Consider the following 21,332-nt stretch of genomic DNA (forward strand, 5'->3'; position numbering starts at 1 on the left):
AGTAAAGGTTGCTCTTGATAAAAACAAATGTGTCTGTCACGAGACGAGTTTAGAGCTGGCTTCCATCGAAATATGCTCCATTTAAACTTTAACTTCAGTCATCTTATTTATTATCATTTAAATATATCTGACTGGAAAATAATTTGAGGACATGCAAACATCAAAAGGGACTTTCAGACTATGTTACATGTCAGCTCTTTTCCCCATTTTTATTCAAAGAAAATGTTCTGATTTTATATCTGATTTTGTGCAGGTGAATATAAAAAGGTCAAATCTCCTTTTAAGTCAAGGGATCAAAAAAACTGAGGGAGAATATTACCTAAGTTACCACAGTTAAGACAGTCATATGACTGCTGCTAATCTGTAGGGTAATTGACCTTGTGAATAACAATGTTGAAGGGATGGTTCACTTTTCATGCGGGGTTGTGTAAGGCTCTCTCCACTTGTAAAAGTACTACGTACCACACATATCAGTCAGCACAGTCCGAGTTTGAATAGTTCCAGCTCTGATCTGAGATTCTGTACATAGAACACTTCATACAACCCCACTTCTAAAAACCCAACTATCCCTCTAAGATAAATGAAAACCATTTGTTCAAAACCTCAGAATTAGCCACTATAGATATGGGAAAAAAGTATTCTCCATTTCTCATATCATACCGGTCACATGATGCTGAACCAAGAAAAGGAACGAGTCTATAGAAGTGTAACCAGTTATGTAATTAGTGATGATAATGAAGGAAAATAACTCAAAGTCTATGTCAATATTACACACATGTAGAAATTTAATCATTGTGGGGGTGGGGGGGGGGTTATTGTGAATGAATGTCTCCAGTTTGTGTGACAGTCAGGTGCTCCTATGACCACAGCACCACACCTGCACATCATATGACAGTGATGTCATTCACTGAAATATGAGCCCTCTACACTCTGTTGAATCCACTTCTTGGATTATTTACCTCTATCTTTTTTCTTATTTTTTTAAACACAAATATTCCTCAACACATCATTAAATATGAAGTTTTCTCAAAGCTTCATGGAAAAACTTTACCCAGAATGTAACAAACAGAGAGTAGAACAGGTGAGTTTGCATGAGGATAGAGATGCTTTTATGGCCTTTTATTAACAGAACACTGACTTTTACGATGAGAGATCTCTATATATATATATATCTATAGCAGCAGAGTGTTTGTTGGGCACAGGGTTGGAACGGTAGCTCAGAAAAACAGACAGTATGAAACTCTTCTTAGCATTTGCATGCTTGCTGGCAGGCTGCCTGGCCCAGAAGCCTCACCCGTGCAGTAAGTAAACAGAGAGGAACGCTTTGATTTATACAATGCAATGTTTTCCTTTGTGTCCGCACACAGCAGTCAGGTGCATTTCATGTTATTTTTCTGCGTCAAATATCAAATGCAGTGTTGTAATTTCACACATTTTTTTTCCAAATTGCAGAAAGTCCTCCTCTGCTGACAGGCGGGTTCTCTGTTGTAAGTGTATACTGGTTTCAAAGTGTCCTTTATGCGCACGATAATTCAGCATTAGACGGTTAGAGGGAGATTTAAACTCATCCAATTATTTATTTTTTACTCCAGTTTGCACAGAATGATGACCTGTTCGGACTGGGAAAATACCTCTATGATGCAATTGGAGAACGGATTCGGGTGTTTGAGTTGGTCACCCTGGACAACCAGACTTTCACCTATGATGTTCTTGCGAACTATAGAGAGGTGACATGAATGGCAATAAGATTGTATTAATGTAATACTTTTAAAAATAATGAAGTGTATGATTTTAAATGACAAAAAGCATTCTGAGTAGATTAAATTAATATGTGTATTATACACTAGAAATGTTTATTCAATATATGGTGTTAAGGGAAAAACTCAGGTGTAAAAGAAAATAAAAGCTGCATGAATTTGAATATAAACATTTCTCTCTTGATCTCTCACCCTCCTTCCATCAGCAAGTCTTGTATCAGATCAACGAAAAAGACAAAACCTGCCAGAAAAGCCCTCTGAAGGCAAACTTTATGCCTATGGGCGTCCCACCAGGCTCCTCTCTAGTGGCTCAGTCAGTCCTAGGTGACTCATCTAGACCCGGGGAAGGACTCCTGGTCAACACCTGGACAGGAAATCAGCCCAACATAGGTCAGAGAGCATGTCACTTTTAGAACCGTCTCCACTATTTATTCTTCTGTCCAATAATATTCTTTTTTTTGTTTTGTTTAATCTCTCGCTCTAAAGGACGGTTCATGACTACCGTTACTGAATTTGGATGCATTCCCGTCACCTTTGTGTACCAACTCAAGCCTTATGGATGGATGCATGTAAGGTGAGTATACATTCATATCACCAGGGTAATCCTAGACTTTGGCTTTTTAGTTGTCTGCATCTCGTCAATCACAGCGTAACCTGTTTAAAGCCATTTTAACTCTTAAACAGGACCATCATGTTATATTCAAGAAGACTTTAAAATATCGATTGAGACCATGAACTAAAGGAAATGTTCAATAGGGAGAATTACAGACTTATTTTTGCAACAGTAGTATTCTCCCTGCTGGCTGTTTGGGAGAATGCAGGCTGAAGGCAATAAGCATTGGCTTCACCATTAAAACCAGAGGCTACATCCATTTTTTTTATACAGTCAATAGAAAGGCTAGAGTTCTAAGAACCAGCAAATTGATTCTGAGTCTTTATGTTCTCTAGCTACTTCGACAACGTCATCGGGATCACAAACCCTGATCAGCTCAACCCGCCATCCTTCTGCTCGGATGCGAACACGATGACTCATGAGGAGCCCGTTGACTTCATGAGCTTGTTCCAACCAAAGAATTAAAAGGTCCTCCTTTCACTTTCAGATTGTTTTTGTAGGCTACATCAAAGTTAAACTTTTCATAAATCTTTTTAACTCTGACAATTTTCTTGAGATTGAATCTGACCAAGGGAATGTTTCCATCATGACAGTAAATTTAGAAAAAGAACTGAAATGAATCACCCGACTCTGCTGTTGGGATTGTTCAGTTTCCACGAGGGAATTATTTCCTTTTTTCTCCTTACAAACAAACGAATGATAATGTTACTGTCTGTTTGATTTGCAAATGTGACTTCAGCTTTCTTTAAAGCATAAACAGTCAAGTTGTTAAACAGTATTTGCTTCTTTCAAAATAAAAAATAAAAATCTGTATTTCATTGATATTCAGTCTGTTTTATTTAACAGTGTGACCTTTAATCATCCTGACTGTACCTCCTGCACTACATGACAGGCCATCTCAAATTTACTTTAGTATCAACTTCAACTTTATAGGAATGTTCTGTGACCTCACCTAACGTCTATTTATAGAAATAAAAGAAAACTAAACAAATATATATATATATAAATGGTCAACAGGATAACCAGTGCACAGCCTAAAATCAAGTTCTCAGTGACCATACTAAAGACCATTTTCACACCGCTGTGGGTCACCACTCGTATTATAGGTAGAGTACCAATCGAGAATTATGACGAACTCCTTGGTGTGTCAGGGCCTTTAAACTGTCTTAGCAGCAGCTGAAATATTATCCTATCAGACGCTCCATATTTCAGAAATTAATACATTTAAAGAAAGAAACATGGAGGTAATATGTTCAGATCCATTGAGCACTAATCATTTCTAAGTGATATTAAAAGCTTCAATTTGTGCATTTGTCAAATGGGAATGTTTTCTGTGCATTTGTTGCTGCAGCTGTGTGATTTTAGTCTAACTCCTGGTTTAACTTCTTCATATTTCTCTAATACAGTTTGCTCTGAGTTTTTGAAATATGACAGTCTGCTGACAGCAGTTCATGTTCATGTGTATAAATGTTCACATGCTGCTTACACGGCCCCTTTAATGTGAACGTGCTCATAGAAACCCTGTGTCGACTTATCAGGCTGATAACCTGCTTCATGTGACCTTTTAGTGTGACCTTTGTCAGGGGTTAGTGAAGCCAGATGACCAAAAAAGAATCCTCAGTGTGTTGAACTCGCTTCGTTGTACAGGCCTCATGTTTTTTACTGATTTATCAACTCAACCAAATGACAGCCATACTGATATATTCAGTTTAACACCACTCCCTCTCATGGGATTTTACTTTATTATAAGAAGAAATAGCATGGACCCTGTCAACACAAACAACACTCTTCATCCCCTAACCCACTGTGCACTATACATTACACAATGTTATTCTAGCCTAAAGAAACCTTCACCAGGATTTAGTGTACAGAAAGTAGAACATGTGTCATTCAAAGGAAGAGAAAATGGCACTTATTACCTTTAATCTTGATGCAGGCCTGATAACAGAACAGTGAACTGAACTGACTATCTGTCGGGGTTAAAAATAAAACCAGGAAGCAGGACCTACCCCTGGACCTGAGAGGCTCGTATATAAGGAAGTGAATCCCCTTCACAACAGCAGAGTGTTTGCTGCTGCCTGAGAACAGTCGCTTAGACAGAGAAAACATGAAAATCTTTGTGGCATTAGCGTGCTTACTGGCAGGCTGCCTGGCCCAGAGGCCTCACCCGTGCGGTAAGTAAACACTGACAGAGCCAGAAAAGTGATTGTGTGCTTTCTAAATGCTAAAACATTTGTTTTGGCAATGTTTTCCTTTGTTGATTTTACACGGGAATCAGCCATTTGTGTGTTGTGTTATAATTTCACACATCTTTCTTCAAATCACAGAAAGTCCTCCTCTGCTCAGCGGGGCGCTCACTGCGGTAAGGTGTTCATTGTTTCTTTATGAGCACAATGACGCAGCGTCACAGTGTGAAGATGTGAGAGAGGGAGATTTAAACTCACCCAATTCTCCTTCCTCCAGTCCACGCAGAATGAAAAGCTGTGGGTCTATGCCAAATACCTGTACGATGCACTGGGACAACGGATGAGGCTCTTTGAGTTCGGCAACCTGGATAATCAGACTTTCACCTACGATTTTCTTCTGCTCTACAAAGAGGTGACCAAAGCAATAACAGCAACATTAAATATTTATTTTAGAGTGATAAGAAGAGAAAAGTTGCAATGACTGAATAATTTCACACCTTACTCCCTCATACAGTAGCCTATGTCGAACATTTGAGGATTTCAGAGTCAAATTCTAACTTTACATTATTTATTTTTTATAGTTCAAAGAAAACTTATTTCCATTAATACCAAACATCCACATTTAAGTTGAATAGATTGTTTCCTAAGTTGAAATATCGCAATGCTCATTCAGTTAGCCAGTTAACAGCATTTTCCAGTATGTGTTAGCATCAAGCTAATGAACTAAGATAGATATCCTCGTCTGTCTTTGAGAAAATGTGCCCTCACTGCAGAACGATGCACCAGCTACCACTGCTCACAATATGTATAAATATACTTGGTTCAGGATACAATTTTATTGCAATTTTTCACGATTGTCAAAGACATGAGATTGAGGTAAATCTTTTAATTTTGAGGTAAAAAGTTTGTTAAAGTTACGGTAAGTATAATCATCCTCATTTTGAAACATCACACCTCCGAAATCTCCAAGTCTTCACTTTCCTGTCCCCAGTCTGTTGGTGTCTCTGTCTGAAGCAGATAGTGCCCCCTGCTGGTTAAAAAAAAAGATAGCACTTCTAGTTTTTTGATATCGATTTACATTGTCCATATTTGTGTTGATGTTTAATTGTATTTAAAGGTATCGTTACAATCCTAGTTTTTAGCACGTGATTTTAACTAAACAGCAAACTTTTATACCATCATTAAATGTCAAAGTCAAGTGTAAAATAATATAAATGAAGGAAATCCATTTTTCTCCTCATCTAATCAATCAATCAATTTTTATTTGTATAGCGTCAACTCATAACAAGTGTTATCTCGAGACACTTCACAAAAAGCAGGTAAAATACCTTACTCTTTGTCTGTTAACATTACAAAAGAGCAGGTAAAAAGACCTTACTCATTGTTATGTTACAAAAAGCAGGTAAAAAGACCTTACTCATTGTTATGTTACAAAAAGCAGGTAAAAAGACCTTACTCATTGTTATGTTACAAAAAGCAGGTAAAAGACCTTACTTATTGCTATATTACAAAGACCCGGCCTATCCATCATGAGCACTTTTATCTAATAACTTTTATCCATCAGCATGTCATGTATGAGATCAACCACCACAATCGTACCTGCAAGAAAATCCCTCTGAAGGTGGACTTTCAGCCTCTGGGCATTTCAAAAGACGCCTCTCTGCTGGGCCAGGTGATCGTCGGCAGCTCGTCTGGACCCGGACAAGGACTCCTGGTCAACACCTGGATAGGAGATCTGCCCAACAAAGAAGGTCAGAGAGCATTTGTTGGTGTGAGCTATCTAAAACTGTTAATTCTTCTATTCTAAAACTCTTCTTTTTTTTTTTTTCCCCTATCTCTCACCCTACAGGAAAGTACATGAGCACAGTGACTGAATTTGGATGCATTCCTGTTTCTGTTGCATTTCAAACAAAACAATATGGATGGATGGTCTTCAGGTCAGTTTATAACAGGCACCTAGAACCTATTAAAGAAGTGGTCGAGCCATGTCGCCCATTTGTTTAAGTACCCCCACCCAGGGACGGCGCCAGGATTTGTTTCTCCTGGTGCTGAGGGGGAGCTTGACTTATATCTGGGTGCTATGAAAAGTTGATTTTCATGAATTCATAGTTCTCTCTTTTTTTTTTTCAAATAAAAGCAGACATATGTGAGGGGGCTTAACTGGGTATGGACAGATTTGTGATGGGGCTATAGCGCCCCCTAGCCCCAATGTAGCACCGTGCTTGCCCCCACCCCACCCCACCCTCCTTCTGAAGCATTTTAGCTGTCTTCATTTTTTGGAACCAGAAGTTATTTGAACAAGAATGTGGAAATGCATTGTTAGGTCTCTTTACTCTTTGGCATCACAGGTCGCCATGCCTAAAGCATGCCCCGTTTCAGCATCATTAAACTCTAAAAGGGACCATGATGGACACTTTGATTATGATGCTGTATTGAGACTTGAAACTGTGAACAGGATTGTGATAAGTCAATGATATGAGAGTTGGGGACGTGTTAATTCTGCCTTTTAGAAACCAGCAAACTGATTTGATCTTTTTCTCTTTCAGCTACTTCAACAACATCATCGGGATTTCTGACCCCGGTCTGCTCAACCCTCCATCCTTCTGCCCGAGTGCAGACGCTTCAACAGACGAGGAGCCCATTGGCTTCTTTAGTTTGTTCCATCGGAAGAATTGAGGGCCTCCTTTAAACCAATATGTCCAACTCTTCAACATGTGGAACAAGTCAAACTGAGCCTCTAAACCCAGCACTGTAATTCACTATACATAAAATCTAAAATGTTCGATGTCTAGCTATAGTTTAGATTCCCTAACAAAATGTGATTAATGTCACATTATTAATGAATATTTGTTTACTTCTCCAGGATTGATTGAACTTAAAGATGGACATATAATGTTTACGTATTGAGTTCGGGGGCGTAGTGTCCCTGAATGCATCATTTCCTTTTTCTCAAGTAACAAAAACTAACTCTGCGCTTGATATTCCTTCAGCTCTCTTTCAGGGACAAACAATAAAGCTGTCAAACAGTACATGCTCAATGCTGAATTTAAAAATGTATGTCTACTTTTTAACTATCCTATGTGACAGCACATCCATGACTGAACCTCCTTTGCTTCTTAATTAAAAGGTTAATTATCTAAACTTCAAATTTCAAAGAATGTACTGTGAACTTGTTAATTTTATCAATGAAAATAATAAAAATACAACTCAAATATTTTAACCTTGTCTCTGTGTAGAAAAAAAGATTACACATATTGATGAGTGTTGAGGTCGTAGGCTGTGTCTGAAATCACACTCATTCCCTAGTCCCTACTCACTATGTAGTGCAAAATATAGTGAGTAGTCATTTCGGACACAGTCTTTGGTCAAATTTTTTTTTTTTGTTTGTTTATGGTGTAATGTTGATTTCTGACATTTGTAAAGGGGACATATTATGAAAAATCCACTTATACAGTGTTTCTGAACATATATAATTTACATGCTCCCTCTTGGTGACATCATCCGTAAATATAATGTCAACTTTCCCTGTTATGCCGATGACACACAACTTTACCTCCCGATTACACCTGGTGACCATTCAAATACAACTACTCTCCTCAAGTGCCTTTCAGAAATAAAATCATGGATATCGGACAACTTTCTACAACTCAACGACGCAAAATCAGAAGTCATAGTAATTGGTCCCCCATCAAAAAGGAATCAAATTACTGCACACCTAGGAGAACTAACCCATTATGTGAAGCCCTCAGCCAGAAACCTTGGGGTTGTTTTTGACCAGGACTTGTGTTTTGAGCTGCAAGTGAAGAAAGTTTTACAGTCCTGTTTTTACCAGATCAGAAATAAGTCAAATCCCTGTCGCAAAAAGATCTGGAGAAACTCATACACACCTTCATTTCCTCCAGGCTTGATTACTGTAATTCATTATACACCTGTCTAAGTAAAAAAAATCAATCCACCACCTTCAAACTATCCAAAACGCAGCAGCATGGCTTTCAACAAGAACAAACAAATGTGTCCATATAACGTCAATTTCAGCATCCCTTCACTGGCTCCCTGTTTATTTTAGAATTGATTTTAAGATTCTTTTAATTACTTTTAAGGCACAACATGGGCTGGCCCTCCTTATATTTCTGAGCTTTTAACCCCTTATGAACCAATACGCAGTCTGAAATCCGCTGGCAGAGCCCTACTGGCTGTTCCAAAGTCCAGGCTAAAATCTAAAGGGGACAGGGCCTTTGCTGTTAGAGCCCCCAAACTTTGGAACAGCCTGCCAGAGGAGATCAGACTTGCAGATTCAGTCCCTTTTTTACATCCCTACTCAAGACATGCTTTTACTTTCAAAATGCTGATTTCGTTAACTGTTCTTATTTTTATTTTATTAGTCTGATTTTGTTGTCTGCTTGTTTACTCTCTGCCTGTTGCTTTGTCTCTCTGCTTTTATTTTCTGTTGTAAAGCACTTTGTTACTTGTATAGAAAAGTGCTATACAAATAAAGTAATTCATGTATACAGGCTGTGTAATAATCAGGTGCTCTGATCCCTGAAATAACACACACTGAAGTCGGATTGTGAGAAATTCAATTCCAGAACATTACATTCAGTTCATTACATTTATTTTCAATACAAACGTCCAACAGGATACCCTATAGCACAACCAACCTATGTGCTCAGGCGGAATGTACAACTAGAAAATGAGTAAATAATCCGCTGCAATGATAAGGAGTGCTGTGCTCATCAGCAGCAGCCGCCATGTTGGAAATCCTGTCTCAGCCTAACTTTCAGTCAACCTAACGACAGGCTGAGAGCTGAGGCGGGTTGTAAGCCTCTTGACAAACAGCTACATCTCGCCCACCTGTCAATCATGTCAGCTAAGCACCTAACTATAGATAACACGTTTCATTTTCAAAATCAAAACAGAGACGTTTTAAGATAAATTCATCCCCGGACAGCGTGTGCCAGTGAGGACAATAACTATTCAGACCCATTTAATTTTTTTGTACCAGGCTGTCAACATGTTAATCTATGCTTTAAAAACAGCTTTTTAGCCTGTTGAGTGTCTGCGACTTCCGGGGCTCCTGGAGCCAGCCTCAAGCGGAAACTCAACTCAGTAAATGGGACCATAATTTACAAAATGAACATCATGCTGTATTGAATAAACCCTGAATAGAGATTGAGACCACAGACTCATTAGAAAAATGTTCATTAAGTCGATATATCAAATGAGAAGTAGGCTAATGTTCCCTCCTGGTTTCATACAATTAGATTGCAAATGGAGTCTCCCGCTGCTGGCCATTAAAAGAATGCAGGTTTTTATTTAATCGAGTAAAGCATTGGCTTCACTTCTGAAACCTGAGCTAACGTCCACTTCCTCAATAAGGTGTACAGTGTTATGTACATGTAACAAATTTCACTTTCCAAATTATTAGATTTTTGGATTTTCTGTTTCAGCTTCTTCAACAACGTCATCGGTGTGTGTCCAGGATCCGCTTGACTTCTTTGACTTCTTCCATCGCAAGAATTGAGGGCCAGCTTAAAAAAAACAATGTCTGAAAAATGTTTTAATCAAATCAAACTATGACACAAAATCAGAGCTTTGTCATTTACTTTACATCAGAGATCTGCGGGAAAAAGTGTCAGAGGAATGGCATACTGTAAAGTGGCCACATGTGGGATTCAAACCTGGGCCACCCACTTGGAGTTCTACAGCCTCTGTACATGGTGGCTGTAGTACTCTTTTATAGAACAAGAGACAACATTTCATTGAGAGTATCTAAAATCTCGTACTCACTCATTTCTTCCTATCGCCTAGTTAGCCATATACTTGGACACTACTTTCTGTACCAACAGGCACCAATACCAACTTCTTTGTTGTTCTGAGTTGATTCATGACTTCAGTATTAATTTATTCTGATGGGTTCATGGCATTAATCACTACTTTCAAGCCCTCTTCACTACAGATGATATTCATTTATAAATGATGGTCCAATTATGTGCTAAATAAAAGCACATGATTTAGGGGGCTACCACAGCTGTAACTAGTATAGAGGGTACCCATGTGGATTGTCTGAATAAAAGATTTCTTCTGGCTCCAAAAACATAAAATGGTTAATCCAAAAAACCCAGATTTAAGGATTGGAAGGAGGTTCAAAAACCAATGCATGTCATCACAACATGAACACTTCCTTCATCTGAGCTCCACAATCATAAATCAATATTGCTTTTCAAAACCTCATTGTCCTTAATGAAAAAAAAAAACATGTTCCCCCTACAGAATCTGACTGTTCTCTACTGATGGAAGTTTAATGTCACATTATTAAAATAACTGTTGACGTTGTGTTAGGAATTATAGTTAAAGGTTAACATAATGGGGAGCGCTGGTGGGGCAGTGGTTAGTTTGTGCGCCCTATGTACTGAGCCTATAGTCCTTCAAGCAGGCGGCCCAGGCTCAAATCTAGCCTGTGGCTCCTTTCCTGCATGTCATTCCCCACTCTCTCTCTCTCCCTGATTTCCTACCCTATCCACTGTCCTATCTCTCCAATAAAGGAACAAAAAGCCCAAAAATAAATCTTAAAAAAAAACTGTTTACATAGAAGTTTAGATCAGTGGTTCTCAACTGGTCTGGTCTAAGGACCCACCACCAACTCCTTCATAAAAATTGTGACCCAAATTTCTGTTTTCTTTTCCACCAGTCAGATTCATTGAATGAAGAACAGTGCAGTTAGGACCTTAAATGGAACAAAACACATGATGAAACAAAGAGAAAGAACAAAACCAACATGTTTTAAGAGCGCTTCATAGACTTTTTACACATAATTTTATTCCTGTACATGACCCACTTTTGGGTCCCGACCCACCAGTTGAGAACCACTGGTTTAAATCAAAGCCAATACTGTCTTTTATCAGACAGTATATGTTAAGTAAATAATAGGGCTGGGCACGTTAACGCGTTATTTTCGCGTTAACTCATTAATTGATTATCGCAGACAATTATTTTATCTCGCATTAACGCAGTTTTTATTATTTATTTTCTTATTGTAAAAGTCTGTTGCTTACTGGCTTTTATTTTGTAAAATTCCATCGTGAGCGAGCCTCGTATGTTGCTTACTGCTGCGGCGCTCACAGGAAAGAGGAAACAGTGTTGCCAACCAGGCGATTTTCTCGCCAAATCTAGCGACTTTTTTGGTGTAAGAAACTGACGTGAAAGCACATATTGCTCTGCAGTTACTCAACGAGCAGCGGGTGCTGCCGTGAGCCCCTCCCCCTTCCAAAAGCACTCACAGGCTGTCAGTGTAGCCTCGAGCAGCAGACCCAGCTGCAGTCGGAGAGGAGACCCACACCACTCTGCGTCCACACTGCAACCAATGCAATAAGCTTTAGTTTTGTATTTATTTGCTTTGATTTCATTGTTTAAGTTGAGCAAGGCAATTTACAATAAATGTGCGCTATACACTACTTTTGAATTCATTATTGGATTTTGCGTATCACTTTTAATCGTTGCCCAGCCCTAATAAATAATCATGAGGCATTACCTGAGTGCTGACTGCTCACTGTGTGTATCCCTCCACCTCCTCCAGGTGTTCTGAAGGAGGTGGAGGGATACACACAGCAGACACTGTTTGTCTTGATTATTCAAGCTGGTTCCTCTGATTCAAACAACAACAGACTCTTATGTCACAGGCTGCATGACACATTGAAACATACAAAGTATATGTTCCTTCAAATGTGTGGACACAAATGTTTGGGAGGGTCAAGTTGAAAACCTTTCTTACTAGTTTTTACTACAAAGAACCATTTCAGGCAGAGGCTGAAATTTTTTTGATTTTTTTGCACCGGGGTGCAGTGGTTAGGTCTGCTGCCTCACAGTGAGGAGGTTCCTGGTTTGATTCGGACAGGGTCTCTCTGTGGGGTTAGCCTGTTCTCTCTGTGCATGTGTGGCTTTTCCCCTAGTTCTTCCTCCTACTAGTACCATCTGGAGAAAATTATCAACCCTGTCGTTAAAATCCCGCCTCTTCAGTGTCTGCCAAGAAAAAAGCTGGCCCTTGTCCACATGTGGTTGACAACCTCTGTAATAAAATGTAAATCTCTCCCATGTGAATTATGTAAAAAGAGATAGTAGGGCCTAATTAAAAGTTTAAAAAGTAAAAGTGAGGCCTCATTCTAACCCAACACAAGCTGATGCTGAAAGGAGAACCCGCTGCATTATTACTGATACCTTTATTTTTAAACCCTTGTGTTGTTGAGCCTCTGAGGTGTCAAAGAAAACCTGGCAGTGGAAGCAGACTGGGAGTGTCACTAGCTTGTTTATAAGGAAGTGAGCTCTCCTGAGCGACAGCATATCGCTCTCTCTGTGCAGACGGGAGTGTCACAACAACATGAGAGTGTTCGTCCTGTTTGTGTGCCTGTCAGTGGGCTGCCTGGCCCAGAGACCACAGCAATGCAGTGAGTACAACAACGCAGACTTAAAACCTTCATCATCCGATTGTACTGTTCTGATTGCACTGAGGCGTTTATGCATGTTGTAACAAAACAAAACCCTAACTTTATCCGACAGCATCCCCACCTCTGATGTCGGGAGGACTCTCTGTGGTAAGTTTTCTTATTTTGATCTGTCCATACCAGAAATAATGCAGCTCTGTAAGCCTTCAAATGACCACAAAGTGCATAACAGAGATTTCATTTTTCCTGTTAATTTAGAATAATATGGTCACTCCAAGCAATAATATAATCAATGTGCATTACAAGAGGGCACACTATACAAATGCATTTGTGTGAAATATACTTACAATGCATCCAGATTGGAGAATTTGAACAACAACTTTTGTCATAGAACGAGCCTTAAAAAGGTCATATTTTTTATATGTAAGCTCAAGCTGTTTTTCAAGGTGTCAATATCTAGAGCAGTGATTCCCAACTGGTGGGTTGGGAATGTGTGCCAGTTTTTCGCTTCTGTCGCATGTTTTGTACCGCCTGAGGTCCAAACTGCACAATTTTCAAGCATATAAATCTGATTGGTCGTAATATATCAGAAATTAGAGAACCACTGATCTGGAGTATGTTTTGCAGAAAATCGCTTAAATTCATTTCTAGAGCACTTGTATATAAGATGTACTTATATGATATAAATCTAAATAGTACTTTAATTAGGAAACTGTTTTTTTTTCAAGGTAAAAACACGACTATAAAGCTCATCACATGCTAAAATATTTCTCACATAGTAGTTACACAATTCAAAGTATTCAAAGTATGGCTAGTATGTAGAAGTACTGAAAAAAGTATCTTTAATTGGACGCGGGTATGCTTGCTGTATTACAAAAACTTAATTCCGTTCTTGTACTTTTTCAAGTCGACCGCAAATGAGAAGCTGACGGTCTACGGCAAGTACATGTACGACGCACTGGGGCAGCGAATTCGCCTCCGAGAGTTTGGATTTTACGAGAATAAGACCTTCCACCTGGATATGCTTCTGCTCTTCAAACATGTAATGTAACTTTATGTGTAACAGGGGCGTCCATATAAGGAGATGTGGTGTTGAACTCAAACTGTTTCTTCTCCTGTAGGGTGTCTTGTATAAGATCAACTCCAAGAATCAAACATGTTGTAAGAAGCCGCTGAGTGCAGACTTCCATCCATTGATGATCCCAGAGAACGCCACCCTCCTGGGACAGGTGGTGCTGGGCAGCTCCTCCGGTCCAGGGCAGGGGGTTCTGGTGAACACCTGGGCAGGGGAGATGCAGCTGAAGAAGGGACTAGGTGAAACTACAATAGAGGAAATTAGGCCAGAGAAAATGCAGTGTCATGTGGTGTTATGTAGCACGTGACTCTCTGTGAGTTTTTGTTCCTGTTCGACTGGTTCTGTTGCCTAAGCTAACTTGTGATCAAATTCTTATTCTGTTTTTAGCGAAGTACATGAGCACTGTCACTGAGTTTGGATGTGTTCCAGTCAGCAATCTGTTTCATACAGACAGAAGGGGGTGGATGGTGACCAGGTCAGTGAAACTCACACACAGAGGTTAACATTTTAGGTTTAAGAGAGACTAGCTTGAAAAAATAAATAAATCTAGAAAATGGAACAAAGGAGACTGCATAGACCTTTTTAAAGCTCTGTTGGCTAGTCAAACAGGGGACACATTTTGCTGATTGAGTTTTAGCATTGTGCCTAACTAGAGCAGAGTTATCAGTGGAATCTATGCATGCCCTCTAACGCCGAGTCAAACAATCGGCTGGGACAAACTTTGACAAAAATCTGAAAGAAAAAATGAAAAACACTAACACACATTTTCCAACTAAATGTCATGGGTTGGAGCGCTGGTGGTTCAGTGGTTAGTGCGCGCCCCCATGTACAGAGTGTTTAGTCCTCTAAGTCGGGCGGCCCAGGTTGGAATCCGACCTGTGGTTCCTTTCCCGCATTGTCATTCCCCTCTCTCTCTCTCCCTGATTTCCAACTCTATTCACACTGTCCTATCTTTCCCATAAAGGACCAACAAGCCCCAAAATAAATCTTTAAATGTCGTGGCACGCATTGGAATTGTTGAATCAGAGTTTTATGTTGTTTGATTTCTTAAGAATTTCATTAATCAATCTTTTTGCTTATAGCTTCTACAACAACGTCATCGGACTCACTGACCCGGGCCAGCTCCTCCCTCCATCTTTCTGTAAGGATGCCCAGATGGAGAAAGAGGACGGAGGGGACCCAGTGACCTTTTACGACTTATTTTAAAAACTGTGCTCTGTGATGGTGACTCCTCTATATGACTCTATGCACTTTTTGCTTTTTAAGGAAGTAATTTGCTCAGGGACACATCCATACTTTTCTTTGGCCAGGGGGGACCTATGTGGGGGTGGAATGAACGTTGTGTGCACTTTTACTTGTATAACTACCGTGATTAAAGAATCTAAATATATTATATTGTATATATCTTTTGAACTTTAGAAGGTAATGGGAAGACTCTGATGAAGGCCACAAGCTGAAACGCGTCGGTCTAATAAAGTTAATGAAATAGATCTTCAAGCCTTTCGCTCTTTATTCCAGACCAACAGGTGTTGCAGTGATGGAAGCTGACATTTCTCTAATAAGCTCTACAACCAGAAACGGGGTTAAAAGTAGGATACGCTGGTGGCGCAGTGGCAGGGTGCGCGTCCCACGTACTGAGACTCTCATCTCAAGCGGTAGGCCCAGGTTCACTTCCACCTGTGGCCCCTTTCTGCATGTCATTCCCCACTCTCTCTCCCTGGTTTCCAACTCTATCCACTGTCCTATCTCTGCATTAAAGGCACGAAAAAGCCCCCCTAAAAAAAAAGTAGGATACACATTGGAGATGCTTTTTGAAAAATGAAGAGAGGTTAGAACACTGAAAGGTTTCGAGACCGATGCAGAGCTGGATAAACACTGAAGCTTCAGTGCAGTGGCGGTTCTAGACCACTTTTACTGAGGGGGCCAAACTGGGGCCAGTTGTTTTGTCAGAGGGGAACATTAAACCCAGGTGAAAAATAGACAAAGATGATCACTTTAAAAAATATAAATATTATTCCAAATAATAGCGAACATCATTAAATACCATGATTTATATTTGTTTCAGTAAAAGAATTTAATACTAGATTGTGAGTCCGGTTGTTTAGTCAAATACTGTATATGGAGGGGTGGCCACAGGGGGGACCAAGCTCCGTGTTAGAGGGGCACTGACCCTTGTTGGTCCCTGCCTAGAAACACCCATGCTTCTGTGTCTGCACCATGGCAACTGGCATTCAAATAGACTCTATAGATAGGAGGGGGCAGGGAGAGACAGCTCTCTTCGAGCTTTTAAATTTGGACCACAGTACCCATTGTAAACACTAGGTTTCAGAGTTACATATTGTTCCTTTAACCAATCTATCCAACGATCAGACGGCTACACAAGCCAACAGACGTCCAGCAAAAGGAAGAGAGAAAGTACCTACATGCAGCAGAACCCTTTTTCTACTGAGAACCAAAAGAGTCAGGAGACAGTGTTCAGAAAGAGAACAATGCCACGCAGTCAAACAGAAACAAGTATCTTATCCTCAGAGGATACTACCCAGCATCCTTCTGAAGTACCACAGCAGACTAACAACAGTCACCACTAGTGTTTGAAATAAGCTAATGTCTTAACCTCAGCCTTACCCATGAGGTAAAGCAAAAATAATGCTCAGAAAACAAAATGCTCAGGCAAGATATAAACCGCTTAGAGTAAAAAAAAAAACGCTGTAGGAAGTTCTTCAGAAGAAAATAAAGGAAAGCTAAAAAACACGAAGGCTGCGCTGACCCAGGCTGAGGAGGCTTTAGGGAGCCGAGAGACGCCACTGACAGGAAGAAACGACTTGTTTACTGGAGACTTGACAACCTACAGGCTCCTGGGAAGAAAAAAAACACAAGCAGATGGAATAATAGACATAGTTACGGATATAGAGTGTCAGATGTGAACATTCAAAAGGTGCAGAAAACTCCCCACTTCCCAAGATTCAAAAAGTTCTCCAAATGAACATGACGATGATTTGGGACTGTCGGGAACATAGGAGTATGTAAAGTGTCCTTCATGACTCAGTTTGTTTTCAGCCTGGTTTGGTCAGTGTGGAGCCACAACTTCTGAACGGGGTGCTCGGGGTGCTCGTAAAGCCATGAAACCATATTGTGCTCATATCAGATTTTAACCCATAACATTATTAGTGGAAAACAATCAAATCTGAGAACAGCACTGAGTTACAGTTATGTGGATGGATGTGTGTGAGAGAAATCATGTTGGGTTAGGGTCTTGGGGGCTTTTTGTTGACGTGAGCAATAAAGGCAATTATCACTAAATTAAACCCCCGCAAATCTGCTCTGAATGTAACAAGAAACCGATGACTGCAGCTCCTCACAGCCCGGCCTTACAGACACCACAGGCCTCTCCACCAGTCATGGTTTCTATGACAGAAACTGTGAAAGCTAACTGGACACTTGACATTCCAGGACACAGTGTATCATCATCTCATGAAGAACTTTGTGAACCCAGTTTTTGTACGTGCTCAAACATATCTTACATGTACTAGTTTCACGCACACACTTTTGGGACACACATGGAGGGAAGAGAGGAGTTTAATCACCCCTCTATTCTCTGCTCAGAGTTTAAAGATCACCATCTTAGTAGAGTTTGTTTGTGTTTCTTTTCTCTTAGCTTACAGGAGGAGTAACTCCCTAACCCTGTTACTGGAAACAGCTTATTTTATATTTGGGAAATTATCTCAGAGGCAAAATCTCTCTTAACTGCCAAACTTTGACTGTGGGAATCTTAATCCTTGTGGGAAATCATCCAAATAAAGAAGGCTTAACCTTTCTGCAGGAAAACAGCACTTTAGTGGAATCCTAGGCACACAGACAGATTTATATAAATACATTGATAAGTGGTAACCAATTCACTAAATAAAGGTCTTTCTAAAGTCTTTGTTACCTTATTTCTGTTTCTGTAATAAAACAATAACTTACGCCTGGATCCAGTAAAAGCAGCCGGACTCTCTCCCTGGTGAGAATATAAACCCTCTCAGCTTTTCTCCTTTGACAACTGAGGATGTTTAAGTGCCTGCAGAGCTACACAGAGGGGCAGGACCTGAGATAGATCACCAGTCGAAACAATTCATATAAGAGCCCAGGTGGGAAGCGTCCTCTGTAAACTTCTTTCAAGGCAAGTTGTTTAAAGTGTTGCATCGAAAAATGTTCCAAAAAAAAAAAGGATGGTAAATACAAAAACAAGTTGCCATGCACGAGGAGCAAAATGAATTTATTTCTTAATTAACTTGTTTTAATCTGCTAAAGAAAAGGCAGAGTGTCCCATCCTGTGACTCTCTCAAATCAAAAGTTTTCTTTTCATGTGTTCAAGTCTTTTTGCTTCGGTTTCCTTTATTTTCAATTAACTGAATTTAGCCTCCTTTAGTACACACAGTAAGTGTGTAAAATAGATCATACTGACTGAAATATTCTAGTGGCCACTAGATGTCAGTAAATGACAAGTAATGAAACGAAGAGCTGGACTTCTAGAGCTTTCAACTTCTAACCCTTAAAAAAAAATGCTGAATGGATAGAGATGAAATTGCACAAAATAATAAAAAAATCATCAAACTGTGTGTGTGTGTGTGTGTGTGTGTGTGCGCCTCATTTACTACTTTGACTTTTCTTACACCAAACCATGAAGCCCCTAAGCAGACAAACATCCATACTTTTTATCAGTACGAGTAAGCATCTTAATATCATGGGAAAAACATTGTTTGTATCCCAAGATATCAAGATAAATAAGTCCAGATCCTGAGAAAAACACCGGAAATCTCATCTGTTCTAAAGGGAAAACTAAGTCACGTAACACACGCTTCCGTACCAAACGCATACACTGTACATATTTTTATATTAATATATTTTATTATTCCAGTCAATTTTCCTCAGCAGTAAGTTTGACTATTTACTTCTTATTATTCCTTTTTTTAATTATATTGCTATATTTACTGCAATTAAAAGAAAACCTGTTTTTGTAACAAGTTTAAACCTCTCATTCTGGTTTTTGAGCTTGTACATTTTGTGGGAGATTTACAAAAGATATAAAAAACTAACATCAATGAAGAATGATTGAGTAGGGGATAAAAACGAAGATCTTTTTATGCAGTTGTGTTGAATAATTTATTCAATTCAAACTATGAGGAAAGCAGAAAGTTACTGCTTTACAACAGGCCGAGGAGTTACTTGGTAGCAGTAGTAAACCACTCCCCTAAGCTCTCCAACCTCCTGCACCCCAACGTCTGCTGCCTTCACACCGTGCTCCTGCAGCGCTTCAGTCTCCAGCCACGGCAGCCGGGCATCAGGGTCCTCGTCCGAGAACTGGAGCAGAGATCCTGAGCTCCGCAACACCTCCAAACACTCCTTCAGCACCAGTCCTGCCTTCCCCTTCCCTTCCTTAGACCTCAACAAGGCATCCGTGGTGCCCTTGTCGACGATAAGATCCACACTGCCGGGACCAAAGTGTTTGTGAAGCTGTGTGCAGTCCAGCTCTATAAACTCAAGCTGAGAGGAGAGACTGTGAGGTTCAATGGCTTTAGATCGGACGTGCTCCTGCATTAGTCTCACAGCTATCGGGGAAATGTCAGCACAAGTGACCCGGACTGGTACAGGAGAGTGTTTGTAAACACAGGGCCCGAGAGCTGAGGTGCCACAGCCCATATCCAGGGTTTGGAGAAGGGCATCAGGGTTGGACTTGGTCTGCAAGAGGGGCAAAATTAAGTCACGGACGGCGTCGAACCCGAAGAACCACTCAAAGTTTTTGAAGGCGGTAGTCTTGCTGCTGTTCTCCGTGTAGAAGCGGTCCCATGTTGCTTTCTTGTCCATGTTATTAATGAGGTCATCTAGGCAGAAATAAAGAGAAGACTAAATAAGAGCTAGTAAATGAACATTAGCAGTAAACAGAGATACTACTAACATCAGTGCATGCATACTTCTTATTATACTACTAATATCAACATGAATTTACATTTATAAAGTTTATTCATTTCATTTAAAGCTTAATAACTTATACAACGTAGGCTATGTATACTATAAAATTACATTTCTAAAATGACCATAAAAAACTATAAGTGTAAAGGACAACGGCACATAAACAGGAACACAAATGTGCACACAAATTAAGCTCACGTCAAATGAATAGTGTTTTCCTAAATATACTTCAGCTAGCCATCTAACTTAATACCGGTGTTACGGTTCAAAGTGTGACCATGTTAACTGGCGACTTTCATCCGAAGGAGTCTTGGGTTGTCATAGTTACAACCATAGACTGTAAATAATATTAAAACCGATGTTAAAAAGGTCAAGTGTCCCAACGACATAAACATGCCTCGTTGCCTTTTTGACACTACAATAAAAAAACTAAACAAAATCAAAGAAACAAAAAAAACTTTACGTATATTTTCACCAAAGACACGTTCGGCTGAAAGTCACCGATTAACACGGTCACTCTTTGAACCATAACACCTAAGCTGACTCAATGTAGTTAGCTCACTAGCTAGTTGACAGCAGTAGCACTGTGTGTAACTTGAAATCACAACCCTGATAAAGACAACTTTGAGTCAAAATAGCTCTCTAAAGTTAGATATTAAATCTGGGTTGAAACGTACTTGTAAGAGAGGAGTGTTGTCGTAAACACGCTGCCGCTACACGTTGCGATAACCTCAGCGACTTTGAAAACGGAGACATTTTTCCTTAGATCCTCTACTGCAGGGCCAAAGTGAGAGCTCTCACTCTGACGTTTTTTCTTGAGGCCTCCAGGGAAATAAACGCACACGAAAACGACAGTGAAATAAGCGACGATCTTTGATTAGCTCAGGGTAAAATCTAACATCAATATTAAGCATTTGCAAAGTTGACTTTCATATTCTTAATTTCCTCAGTTTACCAACTACTGAAGAGAGAATCTGATTAAATGATAATGTAAACAACCACCTGCTGAGTACTCAATTCAACATTGTTAAAAAAACAAAAAAAACATTACAACAAATAAGATGTAAATCCCTTTAATAAAACTCAATGAAACGCAGTGTAACAAAGGAAAAGAATCCAACATAAAGCAAGTAGATAACATTTACAACCACAAAAGAAAAAAAAACCTGTACAACTCTAAATGCCTGGAGTCACTTCTATTTTTCCAAAGATTTTTTTAATTAACCATTTTGTGATGACCGAGGATCAACTCGAGGGGAGGGGGGGAAGGGAGGCATGAAATGTGATTTTTATCTTTTATTTTCTTTTTTTTTTCAA

The 21,332-nt window shown here is 39.7% G+C and overlaps 4 protein-coding genes across 4 annotated transcripts; 3 read left to right on the top strand and 1 right to left on the bottom strand.

Moving 5' to 3' along the window:
• The first annotated feature begins 1,154 nt into the window (after positions 1-1,154).
• Positions 1,155-3,192, top strand: LOC109975408 (ependymin). Its single transcript, XM_065950536.1, has 6 exons — positions 1,155-1,301; positions 1,453-1,487; positions 1,593-1,727; positions 1,964-2,147; positions 2,244-2,331; positions 2,706-3,192. The coding sequence occupies exons 1-6, from the start codon at positions 1,235-1,237 to the stop codon at positions 2,833-2,835; spliced, it is 639 nt and encodes a 212-aa protein (XP_065806608.1). The 5' UTR covers positions 1,155-1,234; the 3' UTR covers positions 2,836-3,192.
• A 1,197-nt stretch (positions 3,193-4,389) lies between these two features.
• LOC109975406 (ependymin) lies at positions 4,390-7,776 on the top strand. The gene is made up of 6 exons (XM_020625830.3): positions 4,390-4,544; positions 4,698-4,732; positions 4,834-4,968; positions 6,121-6,307; positions 6,406-6,493; positions 7,103-7,776. Exons 1-6 carry the CDS (start codon positions 4,478-4,480, stop codon positions 7,230-7,232), a joined length of 642 nt encoding a protein of 213 aa, XP_020481486.1. The 5' UTR covers positions 4,390-4,477; the 3' UTR covers positions 7,233-7,776.
• A 5,070-nt stretch (positions 7,777-12,846) lies between these two features.
• Positions 12,847-15,556, top strand: epdl1 (ependymin-like 1). The gene is made up of 6 exons (XM_020645580.3): positions 12,847-12,994; positions 13,107-13,141; positions 13,899-14,033; positions 14,113-14,305; positions 14,454-14,541; positions 15,149-15,556. Exons 1-6 carry the CDS (start codon positions 12,928-12,930, stop codon positions 15,270-15,272), a joined length of 642 nt encoding a protein of 213 aa, XP_020501236.2. The 5' UTR covers positions 12,847-12,927; the 3' UTR covers positions 15,273-15,556.
• A 3,638-nt stretch (positions 15,557-19,194) lies between these two features.
• On the bottom strand, positions 19,195-21,248 carry cskmt (citrate synthase lysine methyltransferase). Its single transcript, XM_020645635.3, has 2 exons — positions 20,693-21,248; positions 19,195-19,927 (listed from the first exon to the last, which is right to left on the bottom strand). The coding sequence occupies exons 1-2, from the start codon at positions 20,769-20,771 to the stop codon at positions 19,242-19,244; spliced, it is 765 nt and encodes a 254-aa protein (XP_020501291.2). The 5' UTR covers positions 20,772-21,248; the 3' UTR covers positions 19,195-19,241.
• Between the last annotated feature and the right edge of the window lie 84 nt (positions 21,249-21,332).

Source organism: Labrus bergylta, chromosome 22, assembly GCF_963930695.1.
Source record: "Labrus bergylta chromosome 22, fLabBer1.1, whole genome shotgun sequence".
Taxonomy (NCBI): Eukaryota; Metazoa; Chordata; class Actinopteri; order Labriformes; family Labridae; genus Labrus; species Labrus bergylta.

Bases quoted from the DNA above. Each gene is read 5' to 3' on its own strand.
- LOC109975408 (XM_065950536.1), top strand. From the start codon at position 1,235: ATGAAACTCTTCTTAGCATTTGCATGCTTGCTGGCAGGCTGCCTGGCC. The intron at 1,728-1,963 runs GTGACATGAATG...TCCTTCCATCAG, and splicing joins TTCTTGCGAACTATAGAGAG to CAAGTCTTGTATCAGATCAA. The intron at 2,148-2,243 runs GTCAGAGAGCAT...CTCGCTCTAAAG, and splicing joins AGGAAATCAGCCCAACATAG to GACGGTTCATGACTACCGTT.
- epdl1 (XM_020645580.3), top strand. From the start codon at position 12,928: ATGAGAGTGTTCGTCCTGTTTGTGTGCCTGTCAGTGGGCTGCCTGGCC. The intron at 14,306-14,453 runs GTGAAACTACAA...TTCTGTTTTTAG, and splicing joins GCAGCTGAAGAAGGGACTAG to CGAAGTACATGAGCACTGTC. The intron at 14,542-15,148 runs GTCAGTGAAACT...TTTTGCTTATAG, and splicing joins AGGGGGTGGATGGTGACCAG to CTTCTACAACAACGTCATCG.
- cskmt (XM_020645635.3), bottom strand. From the start codon at position 20,771: ATGTCTCCGTTTTCAAAGTCGCTGAGGTTATCGCAACGTGTAGCGGCA. The intron at 19,928-20,692 runs GTACGTTTCAAC...ATTTCTGCCTAG, and splicing joins ACAACACTCCTCTCTTACAA to ATGACCTCATTAATAACATG.
- LOC109975406 (XM_020625830.3), top strand. From the start codon at position 4,478: ATGAAAATCTTTGTGGCATTAGCGTGCTTACTGGCAGGCTGCCTGGCC. The intron at 4,733-4,833 runs GTAAGGTGTTCA...TCCTTCCTCCAG, and splicing joins TCAGCGGGGCGCTCACTGCG to TCCACGCAGAATGAAAAGCT. The intron at 6,308-6,405 runs GTCAGAGAGCAT...CTCACCCTACAG, and splicing joins AGATCTGCCCAACAAAGAAG to GAAAGTACATGAGCACAGTG.